At 39.2% G+C, this 22,156-nt stretch overlaps 1 protein-coding gene across 1 annotated transcript in view; it reads left to right on the forward strand.

The window, feature by feature from the left end:
• LOC124764117 (pancreatic triacylglycerol lipase-like) overlaps positions 1-22,156 on the forward strand; it is a 210,907-nt gene that overhangs the window by 66,798 nt on the left and 121,953 nt on the right. Inside the window, exon 3 of the mRNA XM_047249131.1 lies at positions 13,860-14,069. Within this exon, the coding sequence (XP_047105087.1) occupies positions 14,064-14,069 (6 nt within the window). The 5' untranslated portion in view covers positions 13,860-14,063. The remainder of the gene's footprint in view (positions 1-13,859; positions 14,070-22,156) is intronic.

Genomic DNA, 22,156 nt, shown 5'->3' on the forward strand with positions numbered 1-22,156 from the left:
TAATACATATCATAAAGTTGTAAATTATCTGATGATTTTATAAGAGAAATTCCAGATAAATTTAATTGAGAAAATATATCAAGAAGAAAATATTTATCTGAAAACTTGTGTATATATCAGGAAGAAAAAATTAATCCAAATATTTTATTAGATTGGGTATATGTATATCACATAATCCAAAAATTATTTGAATATTTTATAGGTGAACCTCGAGATAAATTGAGTTTGGAAGAAATATCAGATGGACAAAAACTGTCAAATGAATTTGCGGGTGAATTTCAAAACAAATTGAACTTGGATTGTAAGTCAGCTTTTCAAGTATCTGAATATTTTCTAACAGGATTTCAAAATAAATTAAACGGTGATGGTATATCAGCTGATGAACTATTGTCCAAAGATTTTATGAAAGAATTTAAAAATAAATTTAATAGGGAATGTGTTTTAATTATCAAGAACTATCAGAATCATTCTTACAAGAAGTATTAAAATCTTATGAAGTAGCAGATTCATCAGAATGAATTGAATGTTCAACATGCTTAAGTACCTACAATCGTCATTACATAAAAACAACTCTAATCATATTTTTCATAAGGAATGTGTTGATGAATAAATAAAAGGAAGAGTTGCTTGTCAAAAAATGCAGAAAACTTATTAAAAGAGTGTAAACTCAGTCTTCATTTCAAGTTTATTAATTATATGTCCGTTTCAGACTTGATCGATTTATCCCCATTTTAAATTTAAGCAATGTATTTCCATTTTACTTTTCATTGCAGTAAAATCAATTACATAACCGAATAAATTTGTCTTCATTTCAGGTTCATTAATTTTATCTTCGTTTTTTAAGTTTTATTTAGAGAATGTAATCTCAGTTATTAATATAGTTATACCAACAAACAGTTCTTAAAGTTCTTAATTGTTTGGTATAAATTTACTGAGTTAGGATTATAATTAAGTGTTACATTTCTTCATAATGAGGACATCCATCTTTAATACTGTCTGTTTTTGTAATTTTTTTGTTGTGCTCTAATGACATAATAATTATATTCGTAGTTTTCATCAAATAATTTTAAAAGAAAGAATGTTGGTCTCAAATTTTCATGAACTGTTTGAGGAACAACATGACATAATAAAGTAATTGTTTCTCTTGTTCTTTCTTGTATTATATCTAAAGCATTATTAATTATTTCAATTAAGTGCTCTGTTTACCTTTGATTTTATTTAAATTTTCTACTTATGTTGCTTCAGTTTTCATTTATATTCTCCATGTTTTCCAATTGATGGTTAAACTTCTTCACAAATCCAATATTGAAAATTTTCCACAAAAGGCATTTGGAACTTATAATTAAAGAATAGAAACTGGGTTCATTAGTAAATTTTGTTGAATTTTGCACATATTTGGGTAATGTTAATTTACCACTGTTGAAATATTCAGATCTTTTAATATACTATTCTTTAATGTAGAGTTTTATGGCATCTCGAGTACAGGGATATACTAGAAGTTCAGCAAACTTATTACCATAAAAATATGGATTATTGTTCAACAATAATAATTAACACTTGCTTATTATTATATAAGAGATCGCTGTTTATGAGATCAATGACTGACCCCATTCAATAAAAAAATGGTTACTAGATTATTTATTTCTTTAATAAATATACATATAGATCAGATGAAGGCACAGGTTCATTAATAAATATCATTGACACTTGGGTTTAGATTAATCTCACAATATTTTATGTGTGTATGAATAATGATACTTCTACTACTATTGTCTGTGTTATCAATGTCTGCTGAAAATATTTATTTATATTTTTGTATGGTTTTGGTTACCTAAGTATTTATGGTGATACAAAACTGACCCAAGTGGGTGCTAATGCATTCACAGAAGCTTTAATGTTATTTGAATACACATACAATCTTGAAACTACTGCTCACTTAAGTGAAGAAACTTAAAATTTTATGACTGAACCTAGATTGATATAAAAGATTCATTTCAAGAATCACAAGATGTGAAAGATAAAAAAATTATATACTATACATATATCATTAGTCACAGAAAAGTAAAGAAGATTCATCACCACCATCATTTCACTGGAAAATGTATAAATCCTTTTTGTAATAATTGTAATCTAAAATTGACACATCTGAATTTTGTACCAATTTATTTACATAATCTCTTAGGTATGATTCACATCTGTTTGTAAAAGAACGTGGTTATGATAAAAAAGGTGTAGATGTAAAAGCTAATAATGAAGATAGATACACCAGTTTTGGTATGAAGACATAAAATATGAAGATGAGATTTATCGACACATTTAGACTGATGGCTTCTTCACCTGACAAACTTTCATCAAATGTGATAAGATATGAAATGAAAAACATTAGATCACTTTTTCCAGGAGATTTATTAATCTAGTGAACATAAAAGGTGTGTATCCACATGATTCTTGGTAGAAATTTGAAGAGACACAGTTAAAAGCAAAATAAGAATTTTACAGTAAACTGAACGACTGTGAAATAAGTGATGATTATAAAAATGCAAAATAAGTTGAGGAAAAATTTAATATCAAAAATCTTCGTGAATATCATGATCTGTATCTTAAAACTGATTTGTTGTTATTGCCTGACGTGATTGCAAATTTTAGAAAAACTTGCAGAAAAGCCTATGATTTGCAATGTTAAAAATGAATGAACGACTACTAGAATTATTACATGATTACAATATGATTCTTGTGACTGAAAAAAATTAGAGGTGGTATATCACATTACTGTAAACTATATGTCAAACCAACTAATAAATATATGAATGATTAATTATGTAAAGAAAGGAAACAAGATGCAAACAATTTATATGGTTACAATATGAGACAACATTTACGATATGGCGGATCTGAATAGGATTCCTTTGATTCTAGAAAAATAAGTGCAATTTCTGACTCTTCTCGATTTGGTTACATTTTTGAAGTTGATTTCAAGTTCTCAAAAGAAGCACATGATTTACATAAAAATTTACCACACACTCCTGAAAATAAAATTGTACCAGGAACTAAAGAAAGTAAGTTAATGACAACTTCGAATGACAGACATAAATATGTTGTCCACTACAGAAATATGAAATAGTATTTATCTCTATGAATGAAGGTGACAAAAATACACAGATTCATAAAATTTAAGCAGTCTGAAGTATATAGACCTCATTACAGAAATGAGGATAATATTAAAGAATGATTTTGATAAAGATTTCTATGCACTTATGAATAATTCAGGCTTTGGGAAGACAATGGAAAGCACTAAAAATAGAGTGGATATAGAATTAGTACCAGACAGAGTAAACTGTGATAAATTAATAGCAAAGCCAAACTTTTAAGCAAGAATTATATTTAATGAATATCTGATTGCCATCAATATGAATAAGACAAAAATCACATTTAATAAACCCACCTACATTGGTATGAGTATACTGAATTTATCAAAACAACTGATGTGTGATTTTCACTACAGAATAATGTAACCAAAATATGGAAAAGAATATTGATTTGTGTTAGTACGATATGGACAGTTATATATATAGTTTAGAAACTGAAGATTTCTATAAGACATGAAATCAATGATTGGTTACTTTGATATGAGCGATTATCCAACAGATAATATTTATGGTGTTCCATCATTAAACTAGAAAGTTTTAGGAAAAATGAAAGATGAATGTAATAGAAAAATAGTGGATGAATACTGCAGCTTGAGATGAGAAATGTTTGATTGTAAAGTTGGTGACAAAGTGGTTGAAAATTAAAATGGGTGAAGAAATGTGTTGTTAATAACAGAACAAGCTTAGAAGATTACAAAGATTGTTTGTTTAACAAAATACAGAATGATGAATTTGATTTGAAGTGAAAAACATGATATATACACAGTGGAGGTAAACAAGAAAGCATTGAGTCATTATGACAATTGACAATTTGTTCTGGAAAATAGCACACATACATTCCCATATGGGCATCACACATTGTAAAACCACCAATAAAACATTTTCAAGATAAATGAAAACATTTCTGTAACAGCTCAACAATGTTAAAAATACTAATTTGTTTAAAAAGTTTAGTAAGCTACAAGTAACTGCTTTATATAATATTATTGGTTTTAAAAATGTTTACCTACCAAATATGGAAAAAATATATGTTTGGAACTTGATAATTAATTTAAAATTATTTTATCTGAAAGATATTTAAAAATAATTAGTACTTGGGATCCTCAATTTTTTGGAGGCTGGAATATTAAATTGAAATGTAAAGGAACGAAGAAACTTAAAAATAATGATAATGAATTTCATGATTTGGAACTCACTCTGTGAAATTGTTTAAGAGTTTTATTTTTTCCTATTAAAATATTACAATCTTTAAATGGACGATAACAAACAGCTAAAGTAGTCTGGTGACCATCTGAATAAAAAGAATATTAATCAATTTTATGTAGATCAACGTTGGATAGATTGATACTATGGTGCTTATAAGGCATTTAAAAATAAATACAAGAAAATAAAACTTATGTGTGAATGTGGTAGATTTGAAGGTAAAAGTATACTAAAAACATGACTATTCATAAAAAATCTAATGTCTGATAAAGAAGAAAGAATTAGGAAAATTTTGGGTAAGGAATAGAACATATAAACACAGTTTTAATTTATTTTCTTATATCATTTTTCTCAGAAAAATTAAGTTTTTTCCTTATGTTGGTCTTTTCAGAAAAAAATCGAGTTAATACAATTTTTGAATGAAAAAGTAGAGTCAGGCGTGTTTAAAATGTACAGTAGCAGTAAAATTCAACAGGTTCTGGGTAAGGTTTCTTTAAAAGGGATGTCAGAACCTGCGAAATTTTACTATTGGGAAAGTTTTATTTAAAATGGTGAGCAAGGACCTGCTGAATTTTACTACTGGTATGCTATAGCATGATGCACTGTGATCTGCAGGAAGCCTGTGTTCTGAGAACCTCTGGGCATGGTTTGGTTCAGAGATAAGCTTTCCAACATGGGGTGAGAAGAGACCATCCAGCTCTCCTGTGCTTGGGAGCATGGCACTCGCAGCCTTCAAACTGGTGACAAACTAAATGAATTGTAACTGACTCTGTTAAGAAATAGTAGGAGCAGCTACCATTGGCTAACATAGATAATTTCTGGAGCAGGAGAACAGAATTCGCTTATGCACAGATGGAGAAGGCCTTTTGGCTGAAATGGATAAAATATTCCAGAGGTAAAATAGTCCCCCATTCGGATCTCCAGGTGGGGACTACTCAGGAGGACGTCGTTATCAGGAGAAAGAAAACTGTCGTTCTACAGATCGGAGCATGGAATGACAGATCCCTTAATCGAGCAGGTAGGTTAGAAAATTTAAAAAGGGAAATGGATAGGTTAAAGTTAGATATAATAAGAATTAGTGAAGTTCGCTGGCAGGAGGAACAAGACTTTTGGTGAGGCGAATACAGGGTTATAGCTACAAAATTAAATAGGGGTAATGGAGGAGTCGGTTTAATAATGAATAAAACAATAGGGGTGAAGGTAAGCTACTACAAACAGCATAGTAAACGCATTATTGAGGCCAAGATAGACACGAAGCCCACGCCTACTACAGTAGTACAAGTTTATATGCCAACTAGCTCTACAGATGACGAAGAAATTGAAGAAATATATGATGAGATAAAAGAAATTATTCAGATAGTGAAGGGAGACGAAAATTTAATAGTCATGGGTGATTGGAATTCGGTAGTAGGAAAAGGGAGAGAAGGAAACATAGTAGGTGAATATAGATTGGGGCTAAGAAATGAAAGAGGAAGCCGCCTGATAGAATTTTGCACAGAGCACAACTTAATCATAGCTAACACTTGGCTCAAGAATCATAAAAGAAGGTTGTATACATGGAAGAAGCCTGGGATACTGACAGGTTTCAGATAGATTACATAATTTTAGTAACCAGGGTTTAAATTGTAAGACGTTTCCAGGGGCAGATGTGGACCCTGATCACAATGTATTGGTTATGAACTGTAGATTAAAACTGAAGAAACTGCTAAAAGGTGGGAATTTAGGGAGATGGGACCTGGATAAACTGAAAGAACCAGAGGATGTACAGAGTTTCAGGGAGAGCATAAGGGAACAATTGACAGGAATGGGGGAGAGAAATACAGTAGAAGAAGAATGGGTACCTTTGAGAGACGAAGTAGTGAAGGCAGCAGCTGATCAAGTAGGTAAAAAAACGAGCGCTAGTAGAAATCCTTGGGTAACAGAAGAAATATTCAATTTAATTGATGAAAGGAGAAAATATAAAAATGCAGTAAATGAAGCAGCCAAAAAGGAATACAAACGTCTCAAAAGTGAGATCGACAGGAAGTGCAAAATGGGTAAGCAGGGATGGCTAGAGGACAAATGTAAGGATGTAGAGGCTTATCTCACAAGGGGTAAGATAGATACTGCCAACAGGAAAATTAAAGTGACCTTTGGAGGAAAAAGAACCACTTGGATGAATATCAAGAGCTCAGATGGAAACCGAGTTGTAAGCAAAGAAGGGAAAGCAGAAAGGTAGAGGGAGTATATAGAGGGTCTATACAAGGGCAATGTACATGAGGACAATATTATGGAAATGGAAGAGGATGTAAATGAAGATGAAATGGGAGATACGATACTGCGTGAAGAGTTTGACAGAGCACTGGAAGACCTGAGTCGAAACAAGGCCCCGGGAGTAGACAACATTCCATTAGAACTACTGACGGCCTTGGGAGAGCCAGTCCTGACAAAACTCTACCATCTGGTGAGCAAGATGTATGAGACAGGTGAAATACCCTCAGACTTCAAGAAGAATATAATAATTCCAATCCCAAAGAGACCAGGTGCTGACAGATGTGAAAATTACTGAACAATCAGATTAGTAAGTCACAGATGCAAAATACTAACGCGAATTCTCTACAGACGAATGGGAAAACTGGTAGAAGCCAACCTCGGGGAAGATCAGTTTGGATTCCATAGAAATGTTGGAACTCGTGAGGCAATACTGAACCTATGACTTATCTTAGAAGCTAGATTAAGGGAAGGCGAACTTACGTTTATAGCATTTGTAGATTTAGAGAAAGCGTTTGACAATGTTGACTGGAATACTCTCTTTCAAATTCTAAAGGTGGTAGCGGTAAAATACAGAGAGCGAAATGCTATTTACAATTTGTACAGAAATCAGATGGCAGTTATAAGAGTCGAGGGGCATGAAAGAGAATCAGTGGTTGGGAAGGGAGGGAGTCAGGGTTGTAGCCTATCCCCAATATTATTCAATCTGTATATTGAGCAAGCAGTGAAAGAAACAAAAGAAAAATTCGGAGTAGGTATTAAAATCCATGGAGAAGAGATAAAAACTTTGAGGGTCGCCGATGATATTGTAATTCTCTCAGAGACAGCAAAGGACTTGGGAGAGCAGTTGAACGGAATGGACAGTGTCATGAATAGAGGGTATAAGATGAACATCAACAAAAGCAAAACGAGGATGATGGAATGTAGTCGAATTAAGTCAGGTGATGCTGAATGAATTAGATTAGGAAATGAGACAAAGTAGTAAAGGAGTTTTGCTATTTTGGGAGAAAAATAACTGATGCTGGTCGAAGTAGAGAGGATATCAAATGTAGACTGGCAATGGCAAGGAAAGCGTTTCTGGAGAAGAGAAATTTGTTAACATCGAGTATAGATTTAAGTGTCAGGAAGTCGTTTCTGAAAGTATTTGTATGGAGCGTAGCCATGTATGGAAGTGAAACATGGACGATAAATAGTTTGGACAAGAAGAGAATAGAAGCTTTTGAAATGTGGTGCTACAGAAGAATGCTGAAGATTAGATGGGTAGATTACATAACTAATGAGGAGGTATTGAATAGGATTGGGGAGAAGAGAAGTTTGTGGCACAACTTGACTAGAAGAAGGGATTGGGTGGTACAACAAGCTCTGAGGCATCAATGGTTCACCAATTTAGTATTGGAGGGCAGCGTGGAGGGTAAAAATCGTAGAGGGAGACCAAGAGATGACTACACTAAACAGATTGAGAAGGATGTAGGTTGCAGTAGATACTGGGAGATGAAGAAGCTTGCACAGGATAGAGTAGCATGGAGAGCTGCATGAAACCAGTCGCAGGACTGAAGACCACAACAACAACAACGAGAGATAGTACAGATGGTGGGAGCCTAGAGGTTGCCTGTTTCTGAACTCCAGCCCTAAAAACGCCCACCTTTGGTAAATTACATTAAAACTGATTGTAGACGGGAGACTGCTGTTTTATTAGAATGTATCTTGTTGTTGGGCAATAATTGTCACTGGTAATCAAAATAATGCACAAGGCTCACACAAACAAAGAATAAAAGTTTTGTTTCTTGCTGGAACAACTTTCATCTGAGACTTGACAGGGGATGCTTCAGCAGAGAATGGGATCTGTATCCGGGGCTCTGAGAGACCGCTGCTTTCAATGCAGGGCAAATGAGTGAGAGTTCTACATCACTACAGGAGCCATTCTCAGGCATCGCTAACGCTAAGTATGGTGAGCAACAGCAGTGATCGCAAACTGAACAGTAGGAGGCAAGCGAAGACTTCAGATTGATTTATGCATTCAGTCAATATGGTAGGTGAATGTGTGATTCTTTTTGTAGTTTTTTCCTTCCTTATTGATTAACAGTTGGCAAATAGGCAACCAGTATGCAGCTTCCAGAAAGTTAGCTGTCTCACCAAATTCACCTGAGAATCATTAATCAATCTTTTCCAAGGTGCAGATATTTTAATTCACTTGTAACTAATATTAATATTTCATTAACGTAATTGTCCTCTATTATTTGTGAACTTTGTGTTCAATTTGAAGTCTACAGGGAATTAAAATAAATAGGCCTTTATAGTTACCACTCTTTTGGTCAGTAGGCTTGTTTATTAATTCTGTATCTTTATCATCACTGTGAATTACAGCACTCATGTTTCATGTATTTTAGGGCTATCCCTGCTTAATTAATTGTGCGCCACCTGTAACTGTGTTCATGTAATCTCATGGGGAGTAATCTGTTTATTGGTAAGCTCACCTGGTTCAAGTCAGTCTCACATTCACAGGGTTATGTCGATTGCTCTGCGATAATCTCAGAACCCACCCACTTGCTTTATACTCCCCTCCCAGAGATTCGAATGGAAGACATTTCCCATTGGCGGTAGCACAATGATACTTCTTCAACTGCAGGCCACAATTCCTCTTGAGTACATATTAGGCATATTCACTACAGTAGTTTTCATGGCTTGTATCATCATGGCGTTGATCATTGTTGATTCTTCCACCTTTAGAGGCAGTTTCACACTACAAGAGCAAATGGGTGCCCTGAATCTCTATCCACTGCTCCACTTCCCTTGATAGGGACTCTGGCGGAATGATGTTCACTCATAATGGAAGCGTTCAGCCATCACTGGTGATGATTTTTATTCAAAATCTAAGTAGATGCCAATAATATTTATGATTTTTATGTAACGCATGTTGCTACTCCTAATAACTGTTCATAAAACTGCACTGAAATGTCTGACATCTCGTTTTTGTTATCAACGAACACATTAAGCTTCAATCCCCTCTCTTTAGTTCCCACAATAAGTATTAACACTTCCTGAGTCACTAACTCTTCTTTGCCAAGAAAATTTAATTATGGCCTATTGGAACTACTATCCAGTAAAGATTATGCAGCTTTGTTAGATCATTCAAGATGCCCATTCCATGCTAAGCCCCATTCTAAACTTCCATAAGATCAAACGTACTTCTCAATACCTCAAAACCCACCTAACTGGTCGATTTTTTAAAATTACGCATATGCGTCGGCGTTGGACTCAGGTCAAGCTGGAACGAATCTTTGTGGTAAAAAAAAAAAAAAAACTGTCATCGTCGGTACTTGACCGGTAAGAAGAGAAGAAATGTTGGCGTATATTCATGATCACGATACTCTACGACGAAGTCACTGGATGAGTTTTCAACTGCTCTGTGTTTTTGGAAAGAGCGACATTTTGCTCTCGGAGAATGTGGCTGATTAAACTGTTAACATTTTCTTTTCTTTTGACACAACCAGAAAACCCTAGACAACGTTAATCTGTATTAGCCTTTAATGCCTATCATTAGAGGTAAAAGAGAAATGAAGACTGCCTGTATGGCGTTTTAGCTTCTCGCTTTCCTTATCATCTGGAATAACACAAAAATTAACCTGTACATAGCACATTATAGTCACATATACTAGACATTTACTAAGATATCCGACATGCAACCTGCCTGTGTGGTGTCTAAAAGATATGAACCACTCTATGAACATACGAGTTAATCTGTTCGATCTCTCGAATACCTCCCCCTCCCCCCACATGCTCCAACACGATCTCCACATTTCAAAGGACCTCGCTCCCGGTGAATTCACACGATCTTGTTCACTCCTGTCAAATAGATTTAATTTTATCTACCATTAAGTGACTGTCTTCGATATCGTTACGCGGCACTATCGTCACTTTTTCTCTACCTGCCAAGACAAACAGTAAAAATAAGAATATAAAATTTCTTCCGGTTTCCAATTTCTTCTTGAGGGCGTCGTATGTCTGCAGATTGCCCGAAAGGCTGCAATAAAATACAACATACATGATCCACTTCTCATTGGTAAGGTCAACCTATAAAATGCACCGGGTGTGAAAATAACAGCTGCAAGTAACTCTTTCAAGTATAGAAATGTATTTCGATTCTGAACAAAGAGATTTTGTGTTTTCATTCCCTCTCATTACTCGATTATTTTGATAACGGTATGTAGCGGTTTACTTTTTTTTTTTGATCTTATGGGACTTAACTTCTAAGGTCATCAGTCCCTACGCTTACACACTACTTAACCTAAATTATCCTAAGGACAAACACACACACCTATGCCCGAGGGAGGACTCGAACCTCCGCCGGGACAAGCCGCGCAGTAGCGGTTTACTCGTATTTGGGTAGAAATAGAACTGTTTTGCCATAATCCCACGATGGAGATGAGAAAGAATAACTATCTCCTATTTCTGGACGTTCCTGGACGCTTCTACTCGTCATCACCAACTTTGTCCACGTTTATGGTATATGCAGGGCTTGGACAGAAATACAGTGAGAGAAGTGGGAGCTCCAAATGGCCAAGCGTTTAGAAAAAAAGTAGCATTTTTGGCGTGGGTCGAGGGAGACAAAAGCCATTTTTGTCGTCAAGTAAAGAATTTGACTAAAAAGATTAAAAACTACTCTTATCTCATCCAACTATTTAAAAAGACATCACGATCAGAAAAGATTGCATCAGGTTGTGTAAAGCAATCTTATAATGGCCTTGATATAAATCCTATATGGGTGGCTAGCCTCTCATACAATTTATTCATTAAATTAATTAATCAAAGTTCTCGTCCAGACATGATGATGGGACAAGTTTCTAATAAATTCTTTCTGATGAATTTGTAGAAGGAACACTCATATATATTAACATAAACCTAATGTGCAAACAGTTCTTACTTGATAGAAGTGGTTGCAAGAACTAACACAAACGACAAAGTACGGAATCTAGTGTGAATCTCTACTACGAAAAGGGGAAGCAAAGAGAACAGGAAAATGTATAATACCGATAAACAAGTGGCTAACCGGATGCTGTATCATGATATCACCTAAGGGGGGAAAGTGATTCTAAGGTTGCTGGGAAACCTCGTTTCGAATTTTGAGGGCTGAAAAATCAACTAAAGCCCTACAGGTTGGACCTGCATATATTCTCGACAGTACGGAGAAAGGCGGGGTGTTGATGATGACTGCTACTCGAAGTCGACTCTGCTGCACGGAGATGGGCTTCGGCTTGGAGACTGGTCAAAGGGTGAGCTCCAGAAAAAGCTAAGTGTCTTTAGGTGGGCTAGACAAGTGAAACCGTGAATGAAATTACTCTGCGGCAAAGACATGACCGAGTCCTATGGCGGCCAGGAACCATCTACCCTCAAAATCTTCCTCCGCCCCGCGGCCAGAGAGTGACCGCTACGCTGTGGCAGAACTCAGCCATTCGTCATCAATAAACGAAGCTTTCATCAATTATTGCCCTATAACAAATTCGCCCAGATGTTCAATATCGCACTCCATCAACCTAGGCGTCAAGACCATTCCTTTTCCCCAATTCGCAACGTTGTATACAAACGTTTTCTAGCGTAGCAGTCAAGCAGCCAATCATAGACTCCGACAGGACTTCGTGAGGGAAGCTTTCTGGCGACGGATACCAATGGAATGTGATAATTGGCATGAGACATGTCGCACAACTCTGATGGATACCCCAAACTACCACAGCTGTGACGCTGAGCTGACGTCCTCCTGCCCAAAACATGAGGCTTTCATGAGAAAGTTACCCCCAGCCATTGTAAAAATAACAAACGCCCATCGCTCTGGCCGCTGAGACCCGCCATGAAAAGAGAAAACCACCAACCATAGGTCGGGACTCTGTCTGCAATTCCATGTGACCAGATGTCCCCTACCTCTTTCTACTGTGGACGGTTGGCCTCCTCAGAGTCAAAAAATTAAGACTCGACCCCTACATGAACAGAATTATGATATGAATGTAACCTACTCCCGATCATGTACATGCCAGTACATAGCATTCGATTAACTGCTTTGCACGACAGTGTAGTACTGTAGTGAAATGAGATTATTTTGCACACTGGACTCGCATTAGGAAGGACGACGATTCAAATCCGTGTCCAGCCACACTGATTAGGTTTTCCGTGAGTTCCCTAAATCGCTCCAGGCATTGGGATGATTCCTTTGCAAACGCACGATCGATTTCCTTCCCCATCCTTGAATTACTACAGCTTTTTCTACGTGTCTGATGAACTTGATGTCGACGAGACGTTAGATCCTAATCTTCCTTTCCCGTTCTTAATATGCTAGTATTACGGAAACGTCGCGTGAACTCAAATAGGATTCCTAGGAGAGAAGAAGACGTTCTTTTCTCGAAACACTGTTAGGTAAGTTTGGAGAACTGGCATTTGTGACAGACTACAAAACGATCCTACTGTCACTAAGAGACGTATCCTGCAAGGACTTCGAAGACGCGAGCAGTCAAGATTTCGTACGGGAGCTTATTGACAGATTCTTTTTCCTAGCTGCATTTGCGAGTGGGACAGGGAAGGTACTGACTGACAGTAGTATAAGAGCCCAATGATATGAACCGTGAATGTAAGTGTAGATACTTGGATGCTCTCGTGGCACTTTACAACAAGAAGGCACAGAGTTCGCGAAATACTCGATGAAGAGAGCTTAGCAGTGGAGTCACAAAATAAAAAGGAGCCGTGTTTAACGTCGACAACGCGGTATTTAGAGGCGGGGCATAAGCCCATGTTACAGAAGGATGAGGAAGGAATTCACCCGTGCCCTTTGAAAATAATCATTTCGCAGTTTGCCTAAAGTATCTGTATCTTCCGACATGCATGCATGTCCGAAGAAAAATTACAGACACTGTCAAATACAGACACTGCACTGAAGTACACTGATGGAAAAAACCACAACTAAATAAATCTCTCGCTGTGCGAGAATCACATAACAGATCGAACACTGTGGGTAGCAGGCACAGCGACGTATGTTAGGTTGTGTCTGCCCGTGAAGCGTGCTCGGATGATGTGGTTAACACGACCACCCACGTAAAGCGGGTAGAGCGTATTCGAGTCCCGATACGGCACAGATTTTCGTTTGTTTCCAATAAAATGTGCCGTATTCGCAGTTATACATTTCATGAAATGTAAAGTCCCCGTTGTGCTGCTTCATCTTGCGCAGTTGGCTGAAATGATGGAAGTTTGAAGCAAATACGTTGGTCGTTCAATACACAGGGTGTCCGAGTCTGGCCGCTACTACTGAAACCGCCTGCAGAAAGAAACGGCGCAACGGCCGCTCCCACTACGACGGCCAAGACAGAGGAGAAGTCCAAGCTGGAGATTAACTGGGCATCGCCAGAGGCGCTGTACGAGAACGTGGACGGCTCGCTACCCACCAGGATAATCGTGCACGGCTGGAGGGGCGCCCTCTCCACCTGGATGAAGGTGAGCGACCACGATCGCTGTTTGTGTGGCCATCTGCTTCTACCTGGTTTCTTGCCGCCCTCTGAGTCTTCCTATCCTTGTAATACACCTGTTCTTTTGCGCTTTGTATTGGTTCCCGGGTACCACCTTCACTTGAGAAACAGCCATTTATACACCTCACTGAATATTAAGACTACACTACTGCTTTCATAATGAGCCTTTCACTCAGCAGCAGAGTGTGCCTGTTTTAAAACTTAGGCAGAATAAAACAGTCTACCGTAATTTTACTGTCGTTCCCTCGTAGCCTTATCCTTCTTTGAACATTTCAAATTATGTGCTCACACTGTTAAGTGCAACTCGGTATTTCCGGCGCGGTTTTAGTTTAGTCGCCGATTATGTTGCAATTGTCTTTAGTGTGCAGAGAGGGTCCGTGTATACGTCGTGCAGATGCACAGCTGCAGAGTGCAAGCACCACGACATTACTATTAGATGAAACTATGGTTTGAACGTTGCTATAACAGTGTAAAAGAGCGTGATGACGGCCTGTCTTAAGAGCATTATGAAACTCAGTGTCATAACCATAATACACTACTGGTCATTAAAATTGCTACACCAAGAAGAAATGCAGATGATAAACGGGTATTCATTGGACAAATATATTATACTTGAACTGCCATTTGATTACATTTTCACGCGATTTGGGTGCATAGATCCTGAGAAATCAGTACCCAGAACAACCACCTCTGGCCGTAATAACGGCCTTGATACGCCTGGGCTTTGAGTCAAACAGAGCTTGGATGGCGTGTACAGGTACAGCTGCCCATGCAACTTCAACACGATACCACAGTTCATCAAGAATAGTGACTGGCGTATTGTGACGAGCCAGTTGCTCGGCCTCCATTGACAAGACGTTTTGAATTGGTGAGAGATCTGGAGAATGTGCTGGCCAGGGCGGCAGTGGAACATTCTCTGTATCTAGAAAGGCCCATACAGGGCCTGTAACATACGGTCGTGCATTATCCTGCTGAAATATAGGGTTTCGCAGCGATCGAATGAAGTGTAGAGCCACGGGTCGTAACACATCTGAAATGTAACGTCCACTGTTCAAAGTGCCTCAATGCTAACAAGAGGTGACCGAGACGTGTAACCAATGGCACCCCATATCATCACACCGGGTGATACGCCAGTATGGCGATGACGAATACACGCTTCCAATGTGCGTTCACCGCGATGTCGCCAAACACGGATGCGAGCATCATGATGCTATAAACAGAACCTGGCTTCATCCGAAAAAATGACGTTTTGCCATTCGTGTACCCAGGTTCGTCGTTGAGTACACCATCGCAGGCGCTCCTGTTTGTGATGCAGCGTCAAGAGTAACCTTTATCAAAGTCGGAAACGTGATGATACGCATTTCTCCCCTTTACACGAGGCATCACAACATCGTGTCACCAGGCAACGCCGGTCAAGTGCTGTTTGTGTATGAGAAATCGGCTGGAAACTTTCCTCATGTCAGCACTTTGTAGGTGTTGCCACCGGCGCCAATGTTGTGTGAATGCTCTGAAAAGCTAATCATTTCCATATCACAGCATCTTCTTCCTGTCGGTTAAATTTCGTGTCTGTAGCACGTCGTCTTCGTGGTGTAGCAATTTTAATGGCCAGTGGTGTATTTTCTCTATGCGTGGGTAGAATTACGTTACGGCTGCATTATGGCTGCGTAATGGCTACAGTATAGCTACATGTTATAAACTACTGTAAGAGTTTTACATAACACATATGAAATGAATTGCTTGTGTTTTTTATTGTAAACTTTCTCAACATCTTATTTAACAACTTCGCAGAACCACGTCTGTAATGGATGTAAAATTAGATCTACATTCTCAAAGCAGTTGAACAGATCGCGCTTTGTCTCCATAATAAACGGACCAACGTAACTCGCGTCCACTGTTCAATCAACCAACATCCTTCGAAGTGTCGTTTCAAGCATACCTATATCACGCATTGTCATTTGACGGCAAGAAGGATTGTCCGCACTGGAAATTACCCTCCGAATAGGAGTACACTCATAGCGGTTGTCCGTGACTAACGATACCGACTGATGGCCGCTATCTAGAACTTATGATTTGTACGCAGTCTAAAGAGAATTCAATACAACTGCGCACTGCCTTTTAGAAGCCTACCATGAAAAATGGTTGATTTCCTCACAGTTTGTTACGGTTTACCAATTTGAGACTAATAAAAATAAAACTAGCCTTGCACAAACCTCCTCGGATGCTTCGTTCTGGCAGTTTAAATCCATCATTTTACACTAAGAGGCAGGACCAGCCAAACACTCAAAAGGAACCCTTTGGGTCCGAGGTCGCAGGCTCAGGCTTTAGTAGGGGTCATCTGAAAGTTTTGTTATAACAGTTATGACAGGGAAAATATTAGCTGCTAATGACTTACGATGTGCATCAGTAGGGCGACGAAAAATGTGTCCGGAAGGTGCAGAGATTAACCATCTATGTATTACACTTAGCAAAATGTAAATCGTCAACATTCAAGAAATGTTCAAATCAAACCATTAACTTGCACCCTGAACACCGAATGAAAAAGGACGCGCCACAGTGATGACAAAGGTTCGCACCATCAAGATCGTAGGCGGAGCCCTTGGGAGTTACAAACAGTGCAGGACGTTCAGTTAGGTATACACACTTAAAGATTGCATGTAGAATGATATTGGTGTACGGGGGTGATGGGAACTCATGGAATGTGATGGCATGCAACCGAATGCGAAACTGGATATTCTGTGAGGTGTGGATGCAGAATTTTATAGGCACAGAAGAAACATACAGAGGCTGAATTTGTCCAATGGTCCAGATGGTATGAACTGCAATGTTACACGCTTTTGAAGAGGGATAATTTGATCGAAAGGAGTACGATTTTTATACGTAGCCTAGGAATCAAGCAAGAGCAAGTTATTTTTACCACTTATTGGTGAAGAGCAGTGATCATACCATAGTTGTAGTTCTCTTACGCCCGTTTTCGCACTCTTGATTGCTACGACGTAAATATTCCCTGTTGCCTTTGCTGGATCACGCACACGAGAAGGAATCGTAGGGGACAGAGCACCCCCAACTTCTCATAGCACAAGAAATAGCTTTGCAGCTAATTTGCCATGCAGATTAACAGATGGCATAATTCTATACGCGTGTGGTAAGGTACAGATGTTACTTGATTTTGATGCACCTCTCTTGATACCCCTAATTTCCTTTCATTTGCATTTCATCTTTAAATCATGATTGGTCGGAGTTGGAAACAAATTCCTTACTGAACGATGTAATGAGTTAGTTTATCTCATGTGCAAATTTTCTAGCCGATTCCGCAGTTTGTTGAGCATCGTCAAGATGATGTTTTGTTTGAAATTTCGTTATCTTACGTCTTCCAATTCTGTAGCACTGTTTGAAGTTATGCAACCATCCACGACTTCCCTTGACGTCATTGTAATATATGCTGTACGCAGTTTGATGTGCTTAACTATCAAGCACATCCTGCAAATTGTATAGACAATCCTCGAAATGCGCAGACACCAGTTTCTGTAACAAGAGCGGCTGGTCGTCCCTTGAATGTTCATAGTTTTCCTTATGCACTACATGGTCATACTGGTGCCGACTTCTTCTAAATCTTTTCATAACTGTGTTTTGTCTATACTCCAGATGATCTTTCATGAACATAATTATGTTTAGTACCCGTTCCCTGGACAATGGTTCAAATGGCTCTGAGCACTATGGGACTTAACTGCTGTGGTCATCAGTCCCCTAGAACTTAGAACTACTTAAACCGAACTAACCTAAGGACATCACACACATCCATACCCGAGGCAGGATTCGAACCTGCGAGCGTAGTGGTCGCGCGGTTCCAGACTGTAGCGCCTAGAGTCGCTCGGCCACACCGGCCGGCCCCTGGACAATGATTATCCTTCACTACGTTTCACTGGAGATGCGAATTGTGGCTCCCTTTCCGATACGATGAACTACATGACTCGACACCTGTTTCAGTATCACTTTCACTTGTTAAGTACGTATCATCAGCATTGTATTCCTCAGGTACATTGCCCGTACAGTTGAGCGTGTAGGACATCCCACTTTCCACTGACTCATCTTGCAGAAACGCTAATATTTCATCTGCCACTTCTCTCTCACTCTGCGGAATTCCTCGGGTTCCCTTCTGACGAAATTTCAACTTCAGAAAGTTGTAGATGTAATGCAGTGTGTGTTTTGTTTATTGTTGTCATTGCTCTGCTTTGTATCAGCACTTCTAGCACTGTAACACTGTTGTAAGTTACACGTCGACTAAGCAACTCAACTACACTCGGTAGCCTCATGCTGTACTCACCCTTCAATACCCTCCCCCCCCCCCCCCCCTCCCAGTCCCGCCTCCTTTTGCCGTTGGCAGCCAATATTGCTCTTGCATGGTTGACAATATGTGCGGCGTCGAATGCCATAAACATCTTTGGCCCTCTGCGACCTCGCACTCAAGGAATTCCACGTCACTTCTGCAAGACAATATGGAACAACCTGCGTGTGGCGGTAAGCAGTGATCTAACAGCTGACCAGGATTTTTTCTCAGTACAGACCTACCACTAGATACCGCGCCCCTCGTTTGTCCTTACTTATGATGCAGCACCAGTTAAGCCCTACACCCGTCTGTGCACCTAACTGAACCTTCCTAACTACAAAAACAACTTAATATGATAACATTCATCACATTGCCAAGGCCCTTTGTCTTCCAGTTAACTTGATGTACAGAATTTACAGCATTAATGCAAAGTAGACACTAGCACTCAGCAGAATTTAGGGAGGTTACGAGACAGAAACTAATTCCTACTGACGTAACAACTATAGCCTACCGAATTTAGCTACATCTACATCTTCGTGATTACTCTGCTATTCACAATAAAGTGCCTGGCAGAGGGTTCAATAAACACCTTCATGCTGTCTCTCTACCGTTCCACTCTCGAACGGCACGCGGGAAAAACGAGCACTTAAATTTTTCCGTGCGAGCCCTGATTTCTCTTATTTTATCGTGATGATCATTTCTCCCTATGTAGGTGGGTGCCAACTGAATGTTTTCGCAATCGGAGGAGAAAACTGGTGATTGAAATTTCATGAGAAGATCCCATCCCAACGAAAAACGCCTTTGTTTTAATGATTGCCACTCCAATTCACGTATCTCCCCTATTTCGCTATAATACAAAACGAGCTGCACTTCTTTGTAGTTTTTCGATGTCATCCGTCCGTCCCACCTGATGCGGATCCCACAGCGCACAGCAGTACTCCAGAATAGGGCGGACAAGCGTAGTGTTGCACCTTCTAAGTGTTCTGTCAATGAATCGCAGTCTTTGGTTTGCTCTACCCACAATAATATCTATGTGATCGTTCCAATTTAGGTTATTTGTAATTGTAATCCCTAAGTATTTAGTTGAATTTACAGACCTAAGATTTGTGTGACATATGGCGTAATCGAAATTTAGCTGATTTCTTTTAGTACTCATGTGAATAACTTCGCACTTTTCTTTATTCAGGGTCAATTGCCACTTTTCGCACCATACAGATATCTTATCTAAATCATTTTGCAAGTCGTTTTGATCATCTGATAACTTTAAAAGACGGTAAATGATAGCATCATCTGCAAACAATCTAAGACGGCTACTCAGATTGTCTCCTGTGTCTTTAATATAGTTCAGGAACAATAGAGGGCCTATAACACTTCCTTGGGGAACGCCGGATACTACTTCTGTTTTACTCGATGACTTTCCGTCTATTACTACGAACTGTGACCTTTCTGACAGGAAATCACGAATCAAGTCGCACAACTGAGGCGATACTCCGTAGGCACGCTGTTTGATTAGAAGACGCTTGTGAGGAACGGTGTCGAAACCCTACTCTCTCATAACATTACCATCACTTTGCTGTTTTGCCACGAGGGACATAAACACGACGCATGAGGATAGTTTTGGAATCTGCTGGCAATAAGGCAGACGATTTCTCCAGAACACAAACTACGCTAATCCCTCCAGTCTTGACTACGTGGCCATTGTCGACAATATAGAGCAGCATCGAACCAGTATACAAATGAATAATTAGCTGCATCTCACTTACTGACAGTTGGTTGTCTGATGATGTATGACGCGCGATTAGAGTTGTTCAGTTAAACCACAACCATCTAGGTTTGTAGATATTGTCACCAGCACATCTATCAAAAGCACTGTCTACGTGAATGTATGCCATTGTTCATTTAACAACAAATAAACAGATACAAAGCGTATGATGTAACTAAGTTGGACTCTCATCTGATATGGGTCTGATCTCGCTTATATCGACATGCTCTACTCAACACAATCGTCTGTCAGTCATACTTTTAACTTTCGAATCGACATCAGACAAGCCACTATATCAATTACTATTCTGCCAAAATTGTAGAGTCCTACATCGGTTCCTCCAGTGGTAACACTTTAGGAACTATCTTTGATAAAAAATTCGCTTCATTATTATTCTTATGAAAACGCGTTTTATTGCTGGAGTATTTTCTTTCCGCTGCTAGCTACCTGCCTCCGCACGGCCCCCAGAATTCTAACTGCAGTTCTTCATTAAAACTGAAATATCCCATGATCTACAACGTGCATGACAATGCTGTTTTCATCAAACTTACTCTAATAAAATTCTACACATTATTGCACCAGGTTATTTCTCTCCTTCATCATCTTAATTAATTAACTTATTAACTAGAAGTGTGATGAGTGTCTACAGTGGAATGACATTTCACTGCTGCATCTGAGCTGTGAGGGATGTGTTGACTTTGACAGTATGGATCCATCTCCACAGAACCTTTTTGGCTTGTAGGCGACCACTATGAACAAAAGTACAAATTCCCGAGCACCATGATAAACGAAGTAGTTGGGCAAGGAAACACCTGGAATGGAACCATATTAACGGTGCAGGATTGCCTTCACTGATAGGGGCAAGATCTTTCAGATGCATGTTGATTGTTGTAGAAGATTGTTGAGTGGGCCAAGTAGCAATGAAAGTGTCAGGCCAACAGTCTATGGATTCGGGTGGGAGATGGTTCTTTCATGAAACTTCCTGGCAGATTAAAACTGTCGGCCAGATCAAGACTCGAACTCGGGACCTTTGCCTTTCGCGGGCAAGTACTCTGCCAACTGAGCTACCCAAGCACCACTTATGGCTGGACCTCACAGCTTCAATTCTGCCAGTACCTCGCATCCTACCTTCTTCCAGGAGTGCTAGTTCTGCAAGGTTCGCAGAAGAGCTTCTGTGAAGTTTGGAAGGTAGGGAGCGAGGTACTGGCAGAACTCAAGCTGTGAGGAGGAGTCGTGAGTCGTGCTTGAGTAACTCAGTTGGCAGAGCACTTGCCTGTGAAATGCAAAGGTCCCGTGTTCGAGTCTCAGCCCGGCATACGGTTTTAATCTGCCAGGAAGTTTCATATCAGCGCACACCGCTGCAGAGTGAAAATCTCATTCCCATTCTGGTTCTTTCATGTTTTTCTCTGATATTATGTGCAGATGGCAGACGACTCTCATCAATATCGATGATTATTTGAGGGCTCTGCAGTATCGAGATAGGATCTTCCAAGTTATAGTCCAAAGCTACAGTCCACATTTCGGCGATGGTTAGTCTTTCTATGCGATAATTTACGATCAGACTGTACCCACAGCGTAAACACTTTCTAGCACGAGGCAGGATTCATCGAAATGGAACTACTAAAATTAACCTTGATGACTATTATTTGGACCAGTTGAAAGCTGCAGTGCATTGTCACAGGAAGACTCCTCGCATACTCGATGAACGCAACAAGGTCACCATCGAAGAATGGGGCAGGCAGCATATCAGACACCTCATGGAAAGTGTAGCACGGAGGATCCGAGCATGCTATGCCACATGGAGTGGAGCAACACACTATTCACTTCAAAGCTGTTTATTTTAGATTCGTAAGGCTTATTCTCCCCCATTCGGATGTCCGGGCGGGGACTACTCAAGAGGACGTTGTTATCAGGAGAAAGAAAACTGGTGTTCTACGGATCGGAGCGTGGAATGTCAGATCCCTTAATC

Source organism: Schistocerca piceifrons, chromosome 1 (genome assembly GCF_021461385.2).
Source record: "Schistocerca piceifrons isolate TAMUIC-IGC-003096 chromosome 1, iqSchPice1.1, whole genome shotgun sequence".
NCBI lineage: Eukaryota > Metazoa > Arthropoda > Insecta > Orthoptera > Acrididae > Schistocerca > Schistocerca piceifrons.